This window comes from Carcharhinus amblyrhynchos, chromosome 33 (assembly GCF_965287045.1).
Source record: "Carcharhinus amblyrhynchos chromosome 33, sCarAmb.v2.hapA, whole genome shotgun sequence".
In the NCBI taxonomy this organism is placed as follows: Eukaryota; Metazoa; Chordata; class Chondrichthyes; order Carcharhiniformes; family Carcharhinidae; genus Carcharhinus; species Carcharhinus amblyrhynchos.
In genome coordinates this window covers 13,782,244-13,805,402 of record NC_137356.1, presented here as the reverse complement: position 1 = coordinate 13,805,402, position 23,159 = coordinate 13,782,244, and the positions used below count along the sequence as shown (strand labels likewise).

Below are 23,159 nucleotides of genomic sequence, written 5' to 3'. Positions count from 1 at the left end.
AGTGGGAGCATCGGGGTAGAAAGTTAGCCGTGATCATATTGAAGGGCTGAATGGCCTTCTCCTGCTCTTAGCTCCTACGGCTGGAAACCTCATTGTCACATCTCACAAGAATACAAGTGCGCTTTTGAAAGGTCAAGTGTTGTTTCCTTCAGGGGATCTGTCTGATGTTTTGTTTCTGTCAGCACATTTATTAGGGCTGGTGTGTTCGAGCCAAATGTTGAAGAGGTTTTCACATCTAATCTTACAAACTGTTTCCACGTCAAGATGGGCTGCATCTTCAGCCCATTAGCCATCCCTGGGTCAACCACAGTCCGACTGGAACATTTGTTTAAAAAAAGACATACATATGTATCTGCTTCCAATCGTGGGCTCGACTCCAAGCAGTTTCCTGCCTTTGACATGGTTAGAATTAGAGGATGTGGCTTGAAGAATTCTCAGTCAGCGCAGCTCCCCAGAGCTCTACGCGTGTATTCAGCCTGGACGCTGAATGAGATGGCACTTCTGAGGCGCTTACTGGGTAAGTACGGTGCGGTAAAATTCATTTGACTAACGGCGAGCATTTCCCGTAACGTACATTTTCACCCCCTTTGTTTTTCACACGCTCAAAGTCTCCTCACTTAAACCTTTCCCCCTTTCTCTTATCCAGTTGGCTCTCTATCATTTTATTCTCTCAGCGGAGATCCCCATTCAGAATAGCGACCCTGTCCCACCTTCCAAATTGTGGAGGGGGTCTCCCACAGATAGGGAGAGGCAGGCACGAGGGTGCAGTGAATAAGGGACTCAGCCATTCTCTCTTCCGCCTTCTCCCGTCGGGAAAAAGATACCAAAGTCTGAGGACAGAGGTAGATGCTGGATGTCAGAGGTAGGTTCTTTACTCAGGGGGTAGTAAGGGCGTGGAATGCCCTGCCTGCAGCAGTTGTGGACTCGCCAACTTTAAGGGCGTTCAAATGGTCATTGGATAGGCATATGGATAACATTGGAATAGTTTAGGTTAGAGGGTCATTAGATTGGTTCCACTGGTGGGCACAACATCGAGGGCCGAAGGGCCTGTACTGCGCTGTAATCTTCTATGTTCTGTGACATGTATCGACCGACTCAAGAACAGCTTCTTCTCTGCTGCTGTCAGGCTTTTGAATGGACCTGCCTCGCATTAAGTTGATCTTTCTCGACAGCCTAGCTATAACACTACGTTCTGCAGTCTCCCCTTTCCTTCTCTATGAACAGTATGCTCTGTCTGTATAGCGCGCAAGAAACAATACTTTTCACTGTATATTAATACATGTGACAATAATAAATCAAATCAAATCAAAACCATTGAAGGTTTTGGGGCCAGGCGGAGATTAGTAAACTGTTTTCAAGCAGTTAGCTGCCACGGTTTGGAATGCACCACCTTGTACAGTGATGGAATAATGATCGTAATTGATGTTAAAAGACAGTTGGATTTAACGAGAGATTGATAGAGCTCTGTGGATGAGTGAGACGAACTAGTGTCCTTCAAGGATAGACGCGACGGTTAGAAGGGACTCTTGTAAACATCTGTGACAGCAGAATCTGTGTAGATTGATTGACTCAAAATGTTTGTAAATGTTTATCTTTGGTTTATTATTGCTGCATAAAGTTTATTTATTAGTGCCACGAGTAAGGCTTACGTTAACACTGCAATGAAGTTACTGTGAAAATCTCCTAGCCGCTACATTCTGGCGCCTGTTTGGGTACATTACGGGAGAATTTAGTACGTCCAATGCACCTAACCTGCACATCTTTGGACACTAAGGGGCAATTTAGCATGGCCAATCCACCTAACCTACACATCTTTGGACACTAAGGGGCAATTTAGCATGGCCAATCCACCTAGCCTGAACATCTTTGGACACTAAGGGGCAATTTAGCTTGGCCAATCCACCTAACCTACACATCTTTGGACACTAAGGGGCAATTTAGAATGGCCAATCCACATAACCTGCACATCTTTGGACACTAAGGGGCAATTTAGCACGGCCAATCCACCTAACCTACACATCTTTGGACACTAAGGGGCAATTTAGCACGGCCAATCCACCTAACCTGAACATCTTTGGACACTAAGGGGCAATTTAGCATGGCCAATCCACCTAACCTGAACATCTTTGGACACTAAGGGGCAATTTTTGTCTTTCGGACTGCAGGAGGAAACCGGAGCACCCGGAGGAAACCCACGCAGGCATGGGGAGAACGTGCAGACTCTGCACAGACAGTGACCCAAGCCTGGAATCGAACCCGGGTAGCAAGCACTGTGAGGCAGCAGTGCTGATCACTGTGCCATCATGTTGCCTGTGTCTTGGGATACAATGAAAAGTATTATTTCTTGTGCATTATGCCGACAAAACATACTTTTCATAGAGTACACAGGGGGAGGAGGAAAAGAGAGGGTGCAGAACATGGCATTACATTCATAGCTAGGACGTAGAGAAAGATCAGCTTAATATAAGGTAGACCCATTCAAAAGTCTGATTACAGCAGGGAAGAGGATATTCTTGAGTCTGTATGTTGAGAATGAGCAGTAAGTTTGTGTTGTAACTGCGCCTGAAATGGGATTTTTAACTGCAAGACGAAACTATAATTTTCTGTCTGCCGTTATTAATACCCTGATGAGTCATCCTTTTTTTTATCATATGTTGCAAAATGACTGAAACAAGAATTTGATGGTTAGAGGGTCATTAGATTGGTTCCACTGGTGGGCACAACATCGAGGGCCGAAGGGCCTGTACTGCGCTGTAATGTTCTATGTTCTGTGACATGTATCGACCGACTCAAGAACAGCTTCTTCTCTGCTGCTGTCAGACTTTTGAATGGACCTGCCTCGCATTAAGTTGATCTTTCTCGACAGCCTAGCTATAACACTACGTTCTGCAGTCTCCCCTTTCCTTCTCTATGAACAGTATGCTCTGTCTGTATAGCGCGCAAGAAACAATACTTTTCACTGTATATTAATACATGTGACAATAATAAATCAAATCAAATCAAAACCATTGAAGGTTTTGGGGCCAGGCGGAGATTAGTAAACTGTTTTCAAGCAGTTAGCTGCCACGGTTTGGAATGCACCACCTTGTACAGTGATGGAATAATGATCGTAATTGATGTTAAAAGACAGTTGGATTTAACGAGAGATTGATAGAGCTCTGTGGATGAGTGAGACGAACTAGTGTCCTTCAAGGATAGACGCGACGGTTAGAAGGGACTCTTGTAAACATCTGTGACAGCAGAATCTGTGTAGATTGATTGACTCAAAATGTTTGTAAATGTTTATCTTTGGTTTATTATTGCTGCATAAAGTTTATTTATTAGTGCCACGAGTAAGGCTTACATTAACACTGCAATGAAGTTACTGTGAAAATCTCCTAGCCGCTAAATTCTGGCGCCTGTTTGGGTACATTACGGGAGAATTTAGTACGTCCAATGCACCTAACCTGCACATCTTTGGACACTAAGGGGCAATTTAGCATGGCCAATCCACCTAACCTGCACATCTTTGGACACTAAGGGGCAATTTAGCATGGCCAATCCACCTAACCTGCACATCTTTGGACACTAAGGGGCAATTTTTGTCTTTCGGACTGCAGGAGGAAACCGGAGCACCCGGAGGAAACCCATGCAGGCATGGGGAGAACGTGCAGACTCTGCACAGACAGTGACCCAAGCCTGGAATCGAACCCGGGTCGCAAGCACTGTGAGGCAGCAGTGCTGATCACTGTGCCATCATGCTGCCCGTGTCTTGGGATACAATGAAAAGTATTATTTCTTGTGCATTATGCAGACAAAACATACTTTTCATAGAGTACACAGGGGGAGGAGGAAAAGAGAGGGTGCAGAACATGGCATTACATTCATAGCTAGGACGTAGAGAAAGATCAGCTTAATATAAGGTAGACCCATTCAAAAACCTGATTACAGCAGGGAAGAGGATATTCTTGAGTCTGTATGTTGAGAATGAGCAGTAAGTTTGTGTTGTAACTGCGCCTGAAATGGGATTTTTAACTGCAAGACGAAAGTATAATTTTCTGTCTGCCGTTATTAATACCCTGATGAGTCATCCTTTTTTTTATCATATGTTGCAAAATGACTGAAACAAGAATTTGATTTGAGAATCCTAATGCAGAGGTAGCATCTCGAAGCTAGAATTAACCAAGTAATTTGAGCAGAGTAACTTTACACTGAGAGGGGCGGACAGTGCCCACGCGATTCTGAGTCAGAGAACGAGGAGGAAATCTCTGTCAAGGGCAGGGCAGCATTTTGTAGGGTCAGATTTATTCTGGTTTATGAAGTGGCTTTATTCAAGCTGTTTATCGCAACAGATCTGAGGTGTTCAGAGAGATTAGCCACTGCGCTCGTGAGGCAGAGAAAACAAAGAGGAAGAACCCGGCTCGGTGGCACAGTGGTTAGCACTGCCACCTCACAGCATTAGAGACGTGGGTTCGATTCCAGCCTCGGGTCACTGTCTGTGTGGAGTCTGCACGTTCTCCCTGTGTCTGAGTGGGTTTCCCCCGGTGCTCCGGTTTCCTCCCACAAGATGTGTAGGTTAGGTGGATTGGCCATGCTAAATTACCCCTTAGCGCCCAAAGGTGTGCAGGTTAATGGATTAGCTATGCTAAATTTTCCCTTAATATCCAAAGATGCGCAGGTTAGGTGGATTGGCCATGCCAAATTGCCCCTTAGTGTCCAAAGATGTGTAGATTAGATGAATGGGCCATGATAAATGTGTGGGGTTGTGGCGGGAGTGGGGTTGGGGGGTGGTGCTGGGTACCTCTTTTGCATACCCAACAAGTAAACAGACTCTAATTAACTTTGGGACAAATTAAAAGGGGCAGCCCCCCCAAAAAGGAAGGGTGGGGGGTGGGGAACAGAAACCAAAGTCGATAGGAAACTTTAAAACGTTAAATCAAAATGAGATTGTCGGGGTCTATAACACACCCCGGCCCCTGCGGTGCCCAGCGGGCACAGAAGGTGCCAACTGCGCTCGTGGACACCGCACGCTCCCTCTCCAGGGACATCTGGCCACGAGCATAGCCGCGGTAGAGGTGCTGGGTAAGTTGCTCTTTTCGAGAGCCAGTGCAGACTAGATGGGCTGAATAACCTCCCTCTGCACTGTTGGCATCCGATGATGCCTTGGTCGCCGTCTGAGATTTGTGGGCATGTATGAAAGTGTCGCGACCGCACATGCATGCGAGTGGAATAGGTTGGCACGTGCTGCTTCCAACTTGACTCGACTGAGGTTACCTGAGTCGAGTACTTTCTACCCATGATCCTGTAAATAACGCAATGCAAGGGAGTTCCCGAATGTACCCGCCTGAGGTTCTACCAAAGCTCCTCAGTGCCACTCGGCATTAACAAAGGTCTGAGTGCTTCGGGAAAGTTGCGATCTATCGTGACTCACTGCTGATGTGGGTCTAAATCACTTAAAACTCCCAAATTCTGCCTGCAGGATGAGGTCAACTCCATCGGAATAGCAATTATGGAGTGTTTACTTCACAGAAACTGATCCATTTTTCCTTGTTAGCATTACACTCTACGAGGGCTCTTCCCAGCCCATTTCATTTCACCCTATCAACTTATCTTTCAATGACTTCATCCTTCAAGATTTTATCCAGCTTTGTCTGAAACGCACCCATACAATTTTCCCCAACTAAATCGCGCCCACATTCCCAGCTCTCTCCGAATAAAATCGTTTGTCCCAATTGATTTGTTGGAGACTAGTTTATGTTGGGGGCAGCACGGTGACGCGGTGGTTAGCTCTGCTGTCTCACAGCGCCAGGGGTCCGGGTTCCATTCCCGGCTCCGGTCACTGTCTGTGCAGAGTTTGCGCGTTCTCCCCGTGTCTGCGTGGGTTTCCTCCGGGTGCTCCGGTTTCTTCCCACAGTCCGAAAGACGTGCTGGTTGGGGTGCGTTGGCCGTGCTAAATTCTCCCTCAGTGGACCCGAACAGGCGTCGGAGTGTGGTGACTGGGGGATTTTCACAGTAACTTCGTTGCAGTGTTAATTAAGCCTACTTGTGACACTAGTAACCAAACCTTAAAAATATATATATTGGCCTTGGAGGGAGTACAGAGAAGGTTCACCAGGCTGATACTGGAGATGAGGGGGTTAGTTTATGAGGAGAGATTGAGTAGATTGAGCCTGTACTCGGAGTTTAGAAGGCTGAGGGGGGATCTTATAGAGACATATAAGGTAATGAAGGGGCTAGATAGGGTAGAGGTAGAGAGATTCTTTCCACTTAGAAAGGAAACCAGAACTAGAGGGCACAGCCTCAAAATAAGGGGGGGTGCAGTTTAGAACAGAGTTGAGGAGGAACTTCTCTCAGAGGGTGGTGAACCTCTGGAATTCTCTGCCCGTTGAAGTGGCGGAGGCTACCTCGTTGAATATACTTAAGTCACGGGTAGATAGATTTCTGATAGACAAGGGAATTAAGGGTTATGGGGAGAAGGCGGGAAAGTGGAACTGATCCACTTCAGATCAGCCATGATCTTATTGACTGGTGGGGCAGGCTCGAAGGGCTAGATGGCCGACTCCTGCTCCTATTTCTTATGTTCTAAAAAGTTGTATCATAGTCAAAGAATCATTGCCATTGATGTCAGAGTCCACCCCAAACCCTGAGGTAGGGATCAGCTAGAACTCTTGTTTGTTGTCCAGTAATGGTACAGTGGGAAGTTGGTGAAAGCACGTGACAGTCAACTCTATTGTCTTTCTTGGCTTTGACATTGTGTAGGTTTCAATTTACGGACATCCTGTAGCACAGTGGGTTAGCATCCTTGCCTCTGAACCGGAAGCTCCGGGTTCGAGTCCCAACCCAGGACTTGACAGCCAGGGAAGGTGTGTTCATAACGCGGCCAAACAGGTTCCAAACGCACCAATTGGCTGGCGGTAAAAGCAGGAGAGACTTCTGGTCAGCCATGCTTGATGGGAGGGAAATTGGATCCTCCACGATCGCTACACAGCACAAGGTTTATCAGGTTGTTTCCTGGGATGGCAGGTCTCTCATATTTAGAGATTTAGTCAGTTAGAATTGGATTCACTGGAATTTAGCAGAGTGCTAAGTCAGATAGAATTGGATTCACTGGAGTTTAACAGAGTGCTAAGTCAGATAGAATTGGATTCACTGGAGTTTAGCAGAGTGCTAACTCAGATAGAATTGGATTCACTGGAGTTTAACAGAGTGCTAAGTCAGATAGAATTGGATTCACTGGAGTTTAGCAGAGTGCTAAGTCAGATAGAATTGGATTCACTGGAGTTTAACAGAGTGCTAACTCAGATAGAATTGGATTCTCTGGAGTTTAGCAGAGTGCTAAGTCAGATAGAATTGGATTCACTGGAGTTTAACAGAGTGCTAACTCAGATAGAATTGGATTCACTGGAGTTTAGCAGAGTGCTAAGTCAGATAGAATTGGATTCACTGGAGTTTAGCAGAGTGCTAAGTCAGATAGAATTGGATTCTCTGGAGTTTAGCAGAGTGCTAAGTCAGATAGAATTGGATTCACTGGAGTTTAGCAGAGTGCTAAGTCAGATAGAATTGGATTCACTGGAGTTTAGCAGAGTGCTAAGTCAGATAGAATTGGATTCACTGGAGTTCAGAAGAGTGAGAGGGAACCTCATAGGAACTTATAAAATTCTAACAGGGTTAGGCAGGGTAGATTCAGAAAGAATGTTTCCGATGGTGGGGGGAGTTCAGAATTAGGGGTCATAGTTTGAGGATAAAGGGGTAAACCTATTTGAACTGAGGTGAGGAGAAATTTCTTCACCCAGAGGGTGGGGAACGTGTGGAATTCACTCCCACAGAAAGTAGTTGAGGCCAAAACATTGTCTAATTTCAAGAAGTAATTAGATATAGCTCTTGGGGCTAAAGGGATTGAGGGATATGGGGGGAAGGGGGGGAATCAGGATATTGAATTTAAGGATCAGCCATGATCATAATGAATGGCGGAGCAGGCTCGGAAGGCCAAATGGCCTACTCCTGCTTCTAGTTTCTATGTTTCTCTCCGTAGCTCTGGCCCACTTGCAGTGGGGGGAGAAGGAAGTGCATGTTGCCATAGCGACCAGGACCCCCGGAGTGAAGGCAGGTTTAGTTTAGCAAAGGGGGGTTCTCATGGTGACATGGCCAGTGGGTGGTAAGAGGAGGGAGAGATGGAAGAGGAAAAAGAACTGTTGAAATAATAACAGCTGGACAGATGACCACCTCTCTTTGATTCTGACTCTGGTTGTTCTGTTGGTGGTGAAGAATTTGCTTGGTTGACCTGCCACATGTAGGCCACAGGAGTGGGTGACAACCTCAAGGCTGAGACTGGTGACATCTCACAATGTAATGTAGAGACAACACTCTACTTCCTGTTCAACCCAGGCTGAGTAAGTTGACGGCGATTTGCAAGGAGAGGTTACGGCCTAATGGTATATCACCGGGCTGGTATCTAGAATCATAGAATCCCTACACTGCAGAAGGAGGCCACTCAGCCCATCGAGTCTGCACCCACCACAATCCCACCCAGGTCCTACCCCCATAACCCTAGCTAAGTTCCCCCTGATGCTAAGGGGCAATTTAGCATGGCCAATCCACCTAACCCACACATCTTTGGACTGGAGGCTCCAAAGCTATTGATCCAGAAACTCAGCTAAGCTCAGGATGGCACCGTGGCTGGCGCTGTTGCCTCACAGCACCAGAGACCAGGGTTCAATTCTGGGCTCGGGTCATTGTGGAGTTTGCACTTTCTCCCTGTGGGTCTCCCTCAGGTGCTCCCAAGATGTGTGGGTTAGATGGATTGGCCGTGCTAAATTGCCCCTTAGTGTCAGGAGGATTAGCGGGGTAAATTATTGGGATAGGATCTGGGTGGGATTGTTGTCGGTGCAGACTCAATGGGGCCAAATGGCCTCTTTCAGCACTGTAGGGATTCTATGGATTCTAATGATCTGGGGATCCGAGTTCGAATCCCACCATCAACAGTTGATGAAATATGAATTCAATAAAAAATATCTGGAATTAAGAATCTACTGATAAAACCATTGTCGGAAAAACCCATCTGGTTCACTAATGTCCTTTAGGGAAGGAAATCTGCCGTCCTTACCCGGTCTGGCCTACATGTGACTCCAGAGACACAGCAATGTGGTTGACTCTCAACTGCCCTCCAAGGGTAACGAGGGATGGGCAATAAATGCTGACCCAGCCAGTGACACACAAGTCCCACAAATGATTTTGGTAAATATTATGCATTTTGAATTTGTGCCCCTGCCTCCACAGAGCCCTCTCCCCATTATTCATCAACAACACTGCTCCTTCACATTGAAATCAATGGCAACTGATAACTACCCAACAAGGCTCCTTAGGTAGCCCGCTTTACTGCGACCCCCTCCCACAAACATTCACTCCCTCCCGCAAACACACGCTCCCTCCATCACCCACAAGATGCACTGCAGGAACTCATAGAATCCCTACAGCGCAGAAGGAGGCCATTCGGCCCATCAAGTCTGCACCGACCACAATCCCACACAGGCCCTATCCCCACAACTCCATGCATTTACCCCAGGTGGTCCCCCTCACACTAAGGAGCACTTTAGCGTGGCTAATCCACCCACCCAGGGCATCTTTGGACACTAAGGGGCAATTTAGCACGGCCAATCCGCCTAACCTGCACATCGTTAGACTGTGGGAGGAAACCGGAGCACCCGGAGGAAACCCATGCAGGCATGGGGAGAACGTGCAGACTCCGCACAGACTGTAGTCACACACTGCCCGCTGTTTGCTTTCTCACCAGCACTGTTTAGTGTCTGATGGGTTCCCCTCACTGCCCAGCCTTGCAGTTGTTTCCAGCGAAATGATCCTCACATTCCCTCCCCCCAAACCCAGCACTGGAAAAGCACCAGTTTGTAAATCAAAGCTCATTAGAGTCACAAGTAAGGCTTACATTAACACTGCAATGGAGTTACTGTGAAAACCCCCTAGTTGCCACACTCCTGTTTGGGCACACTGAGGGAGAATTTAGCACGGTTACTGTACCCTAACATGCACGTCTTTCAGACTGTGGGAGGAAACTCCGAGGAAACCCACACAGACATGGGGAGAATGTGCAGACTCCACACAGACAGTGACCCGAGCCGGGAATCGAACCCGGGTCCCTGGCGCTGGGAGGCAGCAGTGCTAACCCCACTGTGCCAACGTGCCGCCCACATCAGTGGAGAACTTGGGAGAGATATTGAAGTGAAGCTCCCACGAGGGACTGAAATCATTGGCCACACGTCACTGCTCATCTCTCTGCTCCCTCTTCCCGATAACTTAGGGGCAGCACGGTGCTTAGCCCTACTCAGCACCAGGGATCCGGGTTCGATTCCCTGCTTGGGTCACTGTCTGTGTGGGGTCTGTACATTCTCCCCGTGTCTGCGTGGGTTTCCTCCGGGTGCTCCAGGTTCCCACAGTTGGAAAGACGTGCAGGTTAGGGTGCATTGACCGTGCTAAATTGGCCCTAGTTTTGGGGGGATTAGCTGGGTAACAACGTGGGGATAGGGTGGGCCAGTCGCTGGTGCAGGCTCTGAAGAGACTCCTTCTGTACTGCAGGGATTGTATGATCCTGTGATTTGATCCTGCTTTGGCTGGTTTCTCTGTTGATTGTGGCTCTGTTTACAGCACTGCAAGCTCAGCGTGTAATGTGTTCCCAAGGAGCAATATTTTGTTTAGTCTGAGGACACAGCTTGGAGGAAGATATTTATTTTCTCACACAGCAAATGAAAATGTTTTCCCCTTCCCCTCTTAACTCCACACAAAATTACATATAGCAAGACATAGTCTCCTTGCATTGTGTCTTTGTTGGACCCCCCTCTCTCCTTTAGCCCTGTTCCTGCACCTCAGGAAGTTCATACTGACATAGAGTCTGAAGTTGCTGTAATTAAAAAACAGTCAGCATTTTAAAATTAGAATTACGCGTGATGTTGAAATTAAACCTTCTGGGTGGCACAATGGTTCGCACTGCTAATTATAATTCAGAGGTAGTTAAGGAAACCCACCAACGCCTCTATTTTCTCAGGAGGCTAAAGAAATTTGGCACGCCCGCTACGACTCTCACCAACTTTTACAGATGCGCCGTAGAAAGCATTCTTTCTGGTTGGATCACAGCTTGGTATGGGCTCCTGCTCTGCCCAAGACTGCAAGGAACTACAAAAGGGTGGTGAACGTAGCCCAATCCATCACCTAAACCAGCCTCCCATCCATTGACTCTGTCTACACTTCCCGCTGCCTCAGCAAAGCAGCCAGCATAATTAAGGACCCCACGCACCCCGGACATTCCCTCTTCCACCTTCTTCCGCCGGGAAAAAGATACAAAAGTCTGAGGTCACGTACCAACCGACTCAAGAACAGCTTCTTCCCTGCTGCTGTCAGACTTTTGAATGGACCTACCTCGCGTTAAGTTGATCTTTCTCTACACCCTCGCTGTGACTGTAACACTACATTCTGCATTCTCTCCTTTCCTTCTCTATGAACAGTATGGTTTGTCTGTATAGCGCGCAAGAAACAATATTTTTCACTGGATTCCAATGCATGTGACAATAATAAATCAAATCAAAAGATGAAAGGGATTTGTAGTTAGAGTTGTGAAAGCAATAATTCGTCACAATGGAGTCGGTGAGTCTTGTGAGAATGCAGTTGGCTCTATGAATAATATAAATGATTCATATCGTTTCTCAATTATTACTGTCCAACATGGGAGCTTTACTTCAATATCCCTCCCAAATCCTCCACTAATACAGGTGGCACAGTGGCACAGTGGTTAGTGCTGCTGCCTCGCAGCACCAGGGACCCGGGCTCGATTCCGGCCTCGGGTCACTGTCTGTGTGGAGTCTGCACATTCTCCCCATGTCAGGGTGGGCTTCCTTAGGGTGTTCTGGTTTCCTCCCACACTCCAAAGATGTGCAGGTCAGGTGGCTTGGCCGTGCCCCTCAGTGTCGGAGGGGGGTTAGTAGGGTAAATTTGCAGGGTTACGGGGAGGTGATTCTCCTGAAGGAGTTCTTCAAAATGCAGCATACAACAAAACTTATTCCAACTTATAAATCAAAGGAAGGGCTTAATAAAGAAACTTCATTACCCCAAACTGATCGATAAGGGTTACGGGGAGAAAGCGGGTAAGTGGAACTGATCCACTCCAGATCAGCCATGATCTTATTGAATGGCGGGGCAGGCTCGAGGGGCTAGATGGCCGACTCCTGCTCCTAGTTCTTATGTTCTGAAACTTGGGGCCTCGCCCTGGGCTGCTCCAAGCTCTCCATAATTCTACACATTTTCATTTCTTTTAATCATTCATGGGACGGGGGGTGTTGCTGGCTGGGCCAGCATTTATTGCCCATCCCTAGTTGCCCCTTGAGAAGGCGGTGGAGAGCTGCCTTCTTGAATCGCTGCAGTCCCTGTGCTGTGGGTTGACCCACAGTGCCGTGAGGGAGGGAATTCCAGGATTCCAGCGACTGCAAAGGGATGGCCGATATATTTCCAAATCTGGATGGTGAGTGGCCTGGAGGGGAACTTGCAGGTTCCCGTGTATCTGCTGCCCTTGTCTTTCTAGGTGGAAGTGTGCTTGGGAGGTCCAAAGATCTTTAGTGAATTGTTGCGTAGTATTTTGTATTTATAATGATTAGCTTGACTAATACACCTCTCTGTAATTGCTTCCATGGTTTACATGGTCAAATGACGTATAAGATGATGAAAGGGAAGGCCTACTCCTGGTCCTATTTCTTATGTTCTTATGTTCTTATGACCCTTACATCGTGGTCACAATACAAAGCTGTCACTGGTGACATAGGGCTTGGATAGGATCGCTGTTGGCGCAGACCCAATGGGCCAAATGGCCTCCCTCTGCACTGTAGGGACGCTATGATTTCACGGATTCACATGCACTCTCACACACGCCACAGATTCACTCTCACACACCCTCTCTCACACACACTATAGCTACAAACAGCAAATAACTCAGATACAGATGGCGGTTACACTGGAAGGGAGCAGTTTGTCAGGGTGCTACAATGAAGATGCTTTAACTGCGTCGGAGTCAGAATGTTGTGGGTTCAAGATCGAGAGACCTGAGCAGTGTATCTCGGCTGAACCGCCCCAGTGTAGTACTGGGGGGTGCCGCATTGGCAGAATGTATCATCCTTTAGATAAACGGGTCACTCAAAACGCAGCCGCACTCTCCCATGGATGCAGACAGTACTTGTATGACAGTTTTAAAAAAAGACTTACTTAGATTAGCCTTTTGATTTGGAAGAGCAAAGGAGTTTCTGTTCCCACGGCATTGTTATAGGCCGGAATTCTCCCATGAGAATTGGAGCGGGTGGGGGTGGACTGTCTAAACGTCCGTTGACCTCGCCTTGGGGCGAGAGTGGCCAGAGAATCCCGGCCATAGGGTTTAACAGCACAGAAAGAGGCCCTTCAGCCCATCATGCCTGTACCAGCCATCCATCTATTCTAATCCCATTTTGCAGCACTTGGTTCTGAAGCCTTGTGTGTTATGGGGTTTCAAGGGTTCATCTAAATGCTTCTTAAATGTTGTAAAGGTTCCCACCTCTATCGCCCTTTCAGGCAGCGGGTTCCAGACTCCCACCACCCTCTGGGTACAAAACATTTAAGAAAAACTTGGACAGGTACATGGGTGAGAGGGGCGTGGAGGGATATGGTCCAGGTGCAGGTCAGTGGGACGAGGCAGAAAAATGGTTCAGCACAGACAAGAAGGGCCAAAAGGCCTGTTTCTGAGCTTTAATTTTCTATGGTTCTAAAAGCTTTTCCTCAAATCCCCTCTAAATCTCCACCCCTCACCTTCAATCTCTGCCCCCTGGTTACTGGCCCCTCTACTGAGGGGAAAAGTTTCTCCCTAAACATGTCCCTCATAATTTTCTAACCTCGATCAGGTCCCCCCTCAGCTTTCTCTGCTCCAACCCCAAGCCTAACCAGCCCCTCTCCATAGCTGAAACTCTCCAGCCCGGGTAACACCCTGGTGACTCTCCTCCGCACCCTCTCTAGTGCAGTCACATTTACCCTACAGTGCGGCAACCAGAACTGCCCACAGTGTTCTAGCTGTGGACTAACGAGTGTTAGACACAGCTCCATCACCCTGCTCTTAGATTCGATGCCTCAGCGAATAAAGGCAAGTATCCCACAGGACTTCTTAACCACCTCATCTCTACCTGTCCTGCTGCCTTTACTGGGGGTCTACCTACAGCATGTGGACCGCAGTGGGTTCAAGAAGGCAGCTCACCACCACCTTCTCAAGGGCAACTAGGGATGGGCAATAAATTCTAGCCTCGCCAGCAATGCCTGCATCTCATGAAGAAATCATTCAAAGGAAAAGACATTTTTACGTTAACCAATAACACAAAAAAATTTGGTCATGAAAATATTGGGTATTGATGGGATCTTGCTCTGCACAACGTCCTTTAGAGATGTAACTCTCAAGAATAGACACTAAAAAGGTTTACTTGTAAGGTTCCAAAAAAAGGATAAATGTTTACTTATAAATTTCTGAATTTACTCACAACAGCATCAACACACTCACACACACACACACACACACACACACACACACACACACACACACACATAGACACACAAATCCACATACATGCACAGACACACAGTCACGCAACACACACACTCACTCACATGCAAACATACAAACTCACACACAAGCAGGTACACACATGCAAACTCACAAGCACAAACTCACACACAAATAGACACGAAAGCAAACTCACACACACACAGAGCTCACACACAAACAGATACATGCACGCTCACACACACAGACACACAAGAAAAGGTGATTACAAAAGAAGTAACATGCATTTAGGTCTTAAAAGTCCAAAGATTCAGTACTAAACTTGAGATGGAAGCTGGAAACAAGTTTAATAATTCCCCTTTTGAATGTGCAGGTTAGGTGGATTGGCCATGGGAAATGTGTGAGGTTACAGGAATAGGGTAGGGGAGCGATTCTGTGCAAGACACTCTGTCAGAAAGTCGGTGCAGACATGATGGGCCAAATGGCCTCTTCTGCCAAGTAGGGATTCTATGATTCTATAATATAAAACTGTCCAACCTCTTAATGCTTACGGTGGACTGAATCCAGGAGCCATGGTGGTTACTAATCAATGTTCTCCACTCTAATACACTTCGATTCTTTCATAATCCCTGTCTTTTGAGAATTTACTCGCAAGTCACAATCTAGTTCAAGCCTACAGCCAATGGCCTGAGGATTGAAGGGGAAAAGAGTGAGGACTGGGAATGAGATCAGAAGAATGCGTGAAATGAGTTGTGTTAAGAGGGCAGAGTCACCTTGAATGTTCCAGCAGGAACGGACAAAGGAATCATTCAGATTTCCAAGCACCCGGCCTATCCAATCCAGCTAAACCCCAATTCATGGCCTTTTGCGAAGAGGGAGGCTTCAGCCTGAGTGACCCTCTCGTTCCTGATAGCCGGGGATGGAGGGGGTAACTTGCATTGGTATAGCACCTCGCCGCATCGGCCACCAGTCAGTGAGATTGCAGCCGCTGTGATTATGGAGGTAAACTCTGATGCCGAACGTGTGCACAGCAAGATCCCACATAGGGACCCCTATCAACTCCATCACAAGCCATCCCATACCTCCAGAGCAATAGTCCCGGCCTTGAGGTTACTAGCCCAATAACATTACCAATCAGTGTCTCTTTAAGTGGCCCCTTGGCGCGGGCTTTGGAAATGATTGATGTTGGCTAAGAGGCAGGTGAGTCAGAAATGCCCAAGCAGGTAAGGGTACACTTGCCTCAACATTTTCTTGTGGGATTCTTATTTCCCAGCAGTTATGTAAAGCCTTTGGTCACCCATGACTGTTTACCAGAATCCCAGAAACCGGCTTCTCAGATTTTATAACACAGAAACAGGCCATTCGGCCCAATGCTGGCATTCGTGCTGAATAAGCCACCTCCAATCTACGCCATCTCACTTTAACAATACATCCTTCTCCTGAGCCGCAATCTCCAGTTTCAGGTTGAGCTGGGAGAGGTACCACAAAGACATACCGGGGAATCTCTCACACAACTTACCAGATAAGGTTTGCAAATCGACTGCGCAGAAGGGTAAGCTTAGAATCATGGAATCCTGACAGTGCAGACAAGGCCATTCAGCTATCTAGTCTGCACCGACCCTTTGACAGAGTATCTTATCCAGGCCCTCTCCTCCGCCTTATCCCAGTAAACCCACACTTCTTACTCTGCTCATTCCCCTAATCTACACATCTTTGGACACTAAGGGACAATTTAGCATGGCCAATCCAGCTAACCTACACATCTTTAGAGTGTGGCAGGAATCAGAGCACCCAGAGGAAACCCGCGCAGACATGGGGAGAACATGCAAACTTCACGCTGACAATCACCCATGGCCAGAATTGAACCCAGGGTCCCTAGCACTGTGAGGCAGCAGGGCTAACCACAGTGCCACCGTGCCATCCTGGGGCAACTGGGCACCTTCCCCTGGGCAATCGCCCTGCAGTGAGAAACAATAGAAAATGGGATTTAAATCGCAGATTTTGGATAATAGTTACCCAGAAAATGTTAGAGGGATTAAAACCTCTTTGAGTTTCTGGGTAACTATTATACAGAACCACACTGACCTGCCACTCCCTCCTCTGTCCCAGAGACCCCAGCCCCGCCAACTCCTGCAATTGCCCAACCATTCACTGCTACGAGGCAAACCCCACACTACAACCCCTAAGGGAATACACCCCCCCCCCATTCCATGGAATTACATCCCTTCAGCCAATACAACCAACACCCCCATCCTTCCACCCTCTTCCCCCATCCTTACCCCAAACCCCCACCCTTCCACCCCACCTCCCCACCCTTCCCCCCCTCCTCCTCCCCCACCCCACCCCTCCCCCATCTTTCCACCTCTCCTCCAACCAACCCCCCCCCCACACTTCCACCCTTGGCCCCTCCTCCCCATCCTCACCCCCATTCCCCCATTCCTACATCCCACACCCTACCCTTCCCCCCCTCCTCCCCCACCCCACCCCTCCCCCATCTTTCCACCTCTCCTCCAACCACCTCCCCCCCCACACTTCCACCCTTGGCCCCTCCTCCCCATCCTCCCCCCCCATTCCCCCATCCTTACATCCCAGCCCCCCCCCCCACCCTACCCTCCTTCTCCCCCGCCCCACCCCACCCCTATCATTCCACCTCTCCTCCCCCACCTTTACCCCTCCCCCCCCACCCCCCATCCCTGCCACCTGGCTAAGTTTGACTCTCACCTCAACCGATGGAATTAGTCACAATCTCTGACCTTTTTACCCTTACCCTCCAGCCTGACCCGACCTGACCAGATGTGACATCCCCCACCCACCTACTTATCTGCAGGCTCGACCTGATCAAACCGCAGCCACCACCCCCCCGCCCCCCACCCCCCAAACTCCAGGTCTCAGGAAGCATAGTGGAGGGCATGGCCTCTGTCTACATCAACAGGGATAAAGTGGAAATGGTCGAGAGTTTCTAGGTGTCCAGGTCACCAACAACCTGTTCTTGCCCCTCTGCGCCGAAACTATAGTTAAGAAAGCCCTCAAATGCCTCTTTCTCAGGAGGCTAAGGAAATTTGGCATATATGCTACAATACTCACTCATTTTTACAGATGCACCATAGAAAGCATCCCATCCGGTTGTATTACAGCTTGGTACGGGCTCCTGCTCTGCCCAAGACCGCAAGGAACTACAAAGGGTTGTGAATGTAGCCCAATCCATCACACAAACCAGCCTCCCATCCACTGACTCTGTCTACACTCCCCGCTGCCTCAGCGAAGCAACCAGCATAATTAAATACCCCACGCACCCCGGACATTCTCTCTTCCACCTTCTTCCTTCTGGAAAAAGATACAACAGCCTGAGGTCACGTACCAACTGACTCAAGAACAGCTTCTTCCCTGCTGCTGTCAGACTTTTGAATGGACCTACCTCGCATTAAGTTGATCTTTCTCTACACCCTAGCTATGACTGTAACACCACATTCTGCACCCTCTCCTTACCTTCTCCCTTCATTCTGCACCCTCACCTTTCCTTCTCCCTTATGTACTCTATGAACGGTATGCTTTGTCTGTATACGGCGCAAGAAACAATACTTTTCACTGGATCCCAGTACAAGTGACAATAATAAATCGAATCAAACCATTGACTCCCACATCGAGGCAATGCCTCCACTTTAAAGTTCTTGGCCGGAATTTTCTGGTTATTCATGCCAGTGGGATTCTCCGGTCTCCCTGGCAGCGCACCCACGCTGTCTGGCTTCCTGCTGATGCGGGGTGACAATGGAAATTCCTATTGGCAGCGGCGGGACTGGAGAATCCCACCTCTAGCAAAGAACGCACCACCTCCCACTGGCGGGAAACAGGTGGTTGGGAATCTCGTCCCTCCCAGTGAGCCATTTAATTTGCCATTTGCTTAAGTGGAACTGTAATAACTACGCCCCCCCCACCCCCCCCCCCCCACCCCCCAGGGTGAGGGCCGGTACGCTCGAAGAATCTTGATAAAATCGGTACAGTGATCGCAGTCGAACATTGTGGATTCGAGGAATCACTGAGATAATCTCAGTGTCTTGTTTTCGTTAGTAAAAGAATTGAACTTAAAATTACTTACAGACTTGTGGTGAGAAACTTTAAAATGTTTGATGTGGATCTTGGTTATGACACACGCAGGCAGAGGAAGAAACTGGAGATGTGGTCTTTCTTTGTCAACAGCACGGTGGCACAGTGCTTAGCACTGCTGCCTCACATCGCCAGGGACCCGGATTCGATTCCGGCCTCAGGTCACTGTCTGTGCGGAGCCTGCACCTTCTCCCCCATGTCTACGTGGGTTTCCTCCGGGTGCTCCAGTTTCCTCCCACAGTCCCATACTGTTACTAGGGGGGCATAACTATAAGGCTCATGGTGGGAGATATAGGAGGGATGCCCGAGGTAGATTCTTCACTCAGAGAGTGGTTGGGGTGTGGAATGCACTGCCTGCTGTGATAGTGGAGTCGGACACTTTAGGAACTTTCAAGCGGTTATTGGATAGGCACATGGAGCACACCAGAATGTTAGGGAGTGGGATAGCTTGGGTTCGGGGATAGCTCGGCACAACATTGAGGGCCTATGTAGTCCAAAAGACACGCTGGTGCATTAGCCATGCTAAATCCTCCTTCAGTGTACCCGAACAGGAGTGTGGCAACTAGGGGATTTTCACAGTAACTTAATTGCAGTGTTAATGTAAGCCTGCTTGTGACACTAATAAATAAACTTTAAAACTGTGCCAACAAGACACTGACATGGTAATGGGCCTTGTTTCATATACTTGCCGCTCTGCCAACTGTCAGCTGAAGAGAGACTAAGTCGGTTAGGATTATATTCACTGGAGTTTAGAAGAGTGAGATGGGAATCTCATAGAAACTTGTAAAATTCTAACAGGGTTAGACAGGGTAGATTCAGAAAGAATGCTCCTAATGATGGGGGAGCCCAAAACTAGGGGTCATAGTTTGAGGAGAAGGGGGCAACTAGCGATAAATGCTGGCCAGCCACTGACACCCATGTTCCATAAATGAATAAAAAAAAGTTGCGTTCATCTCTGCAATGAGGAACCAAAGGCAAATTGGGTGATGTTTTATATATACATGTCCTAAACTGGACAACATACTGGGCAAGACGACAGCTCAGTGACTATCACTGTTGGCTGTGCAGACACATGGATTTGGGTCGGTGTCTGTGGGAGTTTGCGCATTCTCCCCGTGCTTGCGTGGGTTTCCTCCTGGTGCTCCGGTTTCCTCCCACACCCCAAAGATGTGCTGTTAGGCCGATTGGCAGGAATAAATTGTCCCTAAATCAGTTTCCCTCAATCTGGATGGCCATAAAACATTAGACAGGGGTCGTGGGGGGAGAGGGGGGACTGGTGGTGTTGAGATGGCGGCGCGGGCTCGTTGGGCCGAAGGGCCTGTTTCCCGGGCTGATTTTGTTCCTTGTTCTTTTTAAAATAGATGGGAGGCTGGTTTGCGTGATGAAGTGGACAACGATAATACAATAGATGTGATTTACCTAGTTTTCCAAAAAGCCTTTAATAATGCATCTTAGTTCCTTTAATAACGTATCTTATAAGTGACAAATAAGATCAGAGTTTGCAGAGTCATCAGGCGAGTAGTGGAATGGATAGCGAGCTGTGCAGAGAGAGGGGAGGGTCAAAGCCTAAAGGCAGTGAGTAAGAGGCTGCGGGCAACCTGCCTGTTGACCCCAAACTCGAGAATCTCCTTCTGCAACCGCATCCATTTTTAAAAATTATTCATTCATGGGACATGGGTGTCACTGGCTGGGCCAGCATTTATTGCCCATCCCTAATTGCCCTTGGAGGGCAGTTGAGAGTCACCCACATTGCTGTGACTCTGGAGTCACATATAGACTTGGTAAGGACGGCAGATTTCCTTCCCTAAAGGACATCAATGAACCAGATGGGTCTTTCCAACAATGGTTTCACGGTGATCAGCAGATACTTAATTCTAAATATTTTTTTAATTGGATTCAAATTCCACCATCTGCTGGGGTGGGATTCGAACCCAGGTCCTCAGGACATTAGCTGAGTTTCTAGATTAATAGCCTAGTGATAATACCACGAGGCCATACCCGCCCCATCACCTCTCTCTCTATTGAGCTGCTCCATAAATCCGACTGCTGAAAACCCCCAACCTCATCCGCGGCTGGGATCCTCCAGACCCGCTGAAGGGAATGAAGTTTTGGCTGAGCGCCAAATTCCCCATTCTCGGCATGGCACCGACGAGATCGGAGAATCCCCGTCCGACATCGCCGCCCAGGTTTTTGGACATCTATCCTATCGGTTCCTTGTATGGTGCTGTGGTTGTGGTCCTGTGAAGCACCCTGGGGTGGGGTCACAGTACCACAGTGGTTAGCACTGCTGCTTCACAGCTCCACGGACCTGGGTTTGATCCCTGGCTCGGGTCACTGTCTGTGCGGAGTTTGCACATTCTCCTCGTGTCTGCGTTGGTTTCCTCCTGGTGCTCCGGTTTCCTCCCACAGTCCAAAGATGTGCAAGTTAGGTGATTTGGCCATGCTAAATTGCCCCCTACTGTCCAAACATGTGCAGGTTAGATGGATTGGCCATGGTAAAATGCCCCTTAGTGTCCAAAGATGTATAGGTTAGGTGGATTGGCCATGGTAAATTGCCCCTTAGTGTCCAAAGATGTGCAGGTTAGGTGGATTGGCCATGCTAAATTGCCCCTTAGTGTCCAAAGATGTGCAGGTTAGGTGGATTGGCCATGTTAAATTGCCCCTTACTGTCCAAAGATGTGCAGGTTAGGTGGATTGGCCATGGTAAAATGCCCCTTAGTGTCCAAAGATGTGCAGGTTAGGTGGATTGGCCATGCTAAATTGCCCCTTAGTGTCCAAAGATGTGTAGTTTAGGTGGATTGGCCATGCTAAATTGCCCCTTAGTGTCCAAAGATGTGTAGTTTAGGTGGATTGGCCATGCTAAATTGCCCCTTAGAGTCCAAAGATGTGTGGGTTAGATGGGTTGGCTTTGGTAAAATTGCCCCTTAGTGCCCTGAGATGCGTAGGTTAGAGGGATTAGTGGGTAAATATGTAGGGATATGGGGATAGGACCTGGGTGGGATTGTGGTCAGTGCAGACTCGATAGGCTGAATGGCCTCTTTCTGTACTGTAGGGTTTCTAGCTATTTCTATCTAATATCAATGACAGTCTATAAATCCAGGCTGTATATCACAGGAGATGCAAACACCATTGATGCAGTCTCTTCTCTCTCTTCTTTTCCTCTCTCCATTTTGTTGTCTTTAATTGTTTTTTGCTCCTTTTCCTCGCTTGCTGTGGGTTTTGACGGTTCCTCGCCTGGGGTAATGCTGGCAGCAGATTCTTTCGTGTGTCAATGTCTAAACGGGAAGTTTGAGGGGATGCTGGCAAGACTTGAATCACGTTGGACCTCACCACAATTGCTTCAGAGGAACATTCCTCATACGGACACTCCCGTGACTGCGCAAAACCACAACCGGAGTGCTCCTTGAGTCAGGACAGCAAGCCGCATTGACGTAGCGCCTCTCGCAAAGCAGAACCTACCAAAGGCACGGCTGCCAACTGAGCCACACCCAGATGGCACCAAGAGGCCAGAATTGGAGGAGGGCAGAGATCAGGAGGGCTGCGTGACTGGAGGAGGTTCCAGAGATAGGGAGGGGGAGGAATGATGCCAGGGAGGGAAGCTCAAGGGGCGAGATTCTCCAGGCTCCCAGGTGGTGTTTACAGTCCCGCCGTTGCCAATGGGAATCCCCACTGATGTCACCCCAGGCTGGCGGGGAATCCACAGACCGGGGTTGCGCTGTCGGCGGGACAGGAGAATCATGCCAGCTGGAGAATTCCAGCCAAGAACTTCAAAGTCGGCCGGACTTTTTACCACCCCAGCTGCCACAGGAATGGGCGAGGGGTGGACCATGGAAAGGTCTGTTGACCTCGGGCAAGATTTTTGGGGTTTGGGATGAGTGAGGTCCAGAAAATCCCACCCAGTGTCTCGATGTGGGGGCCAATGATTTGATTTCATAGAATCCCTACAGTGCAGGAGGAGGCCATTCAGCCCATCGCGTCTGCACCAAAGACAATCCCACCTCGGGCCTACCCCCATATATTTACCCCGCTGATCCCTCTAACCTATGCGTCCCCGGACACGAAGGGTCAATTTAGCGCAGCCAGTGCGCCTAACCCACATATCTTTGGACTGTGGGAGGAAACCCACGCAGACACGGGGAGAATGTGCAGACTCCGCACAGATCCAAGCCGGGAATTGAACCCGGGTCCCTGGCGCTGTGAGGCAGCAGTGCGAACCACTGTGCCACCCTGCTGCCCGTATGATTTATTATTGTCACATGTATTGTGGTACAGTGAAAAGTACTATACAGCATACCATTCATAGAGTACATAGGGAAGAAGGAGAGAGTGCAGAATGTAGTGTCACAGTCGTAGTTAGGGTGTAGAGAAAGACCAGCTTAACAATCTGGGTTAGCGAGAACAGAGTGGATGTGAAGAGGATTTGTGGTCAGCTGATAAATAGAGATTGGAGTTGATGAGGTTTGAATGGGCTGCAGATCAGAAAAGCATTGGATTGGGAGACATCCAAGGTTTG

The 23,159-nt window shown here is 48.4% G+C and overlaps 1 protein-coding gene across 1 annotated transcript in view; it reads left to right on the top strand.

Annotated features, from left to right (window-relative positions):
- The first annotated feature begins 448 nt into the window (after nucleotides 1-448).
- LOC145360899 (adhesion G protein-coupled receptor E3-like) overlaps nucleotides 449-23,159 on the top strand; it is a 79,385-nt gene continuing 56,674 nt past the window's right edge. The window contains exon 1 of the mRNA XM_080216402.1: nucleotides 449-517. Coding sequence (XP_080072528.1) covers nucleotides 493-517 — 25 coding nt within the window. The 5' untranslated portion in view covers nucleotides 449-492. The remainder of the gene's footprint in view (nucleotides 518-23,159) is intronic.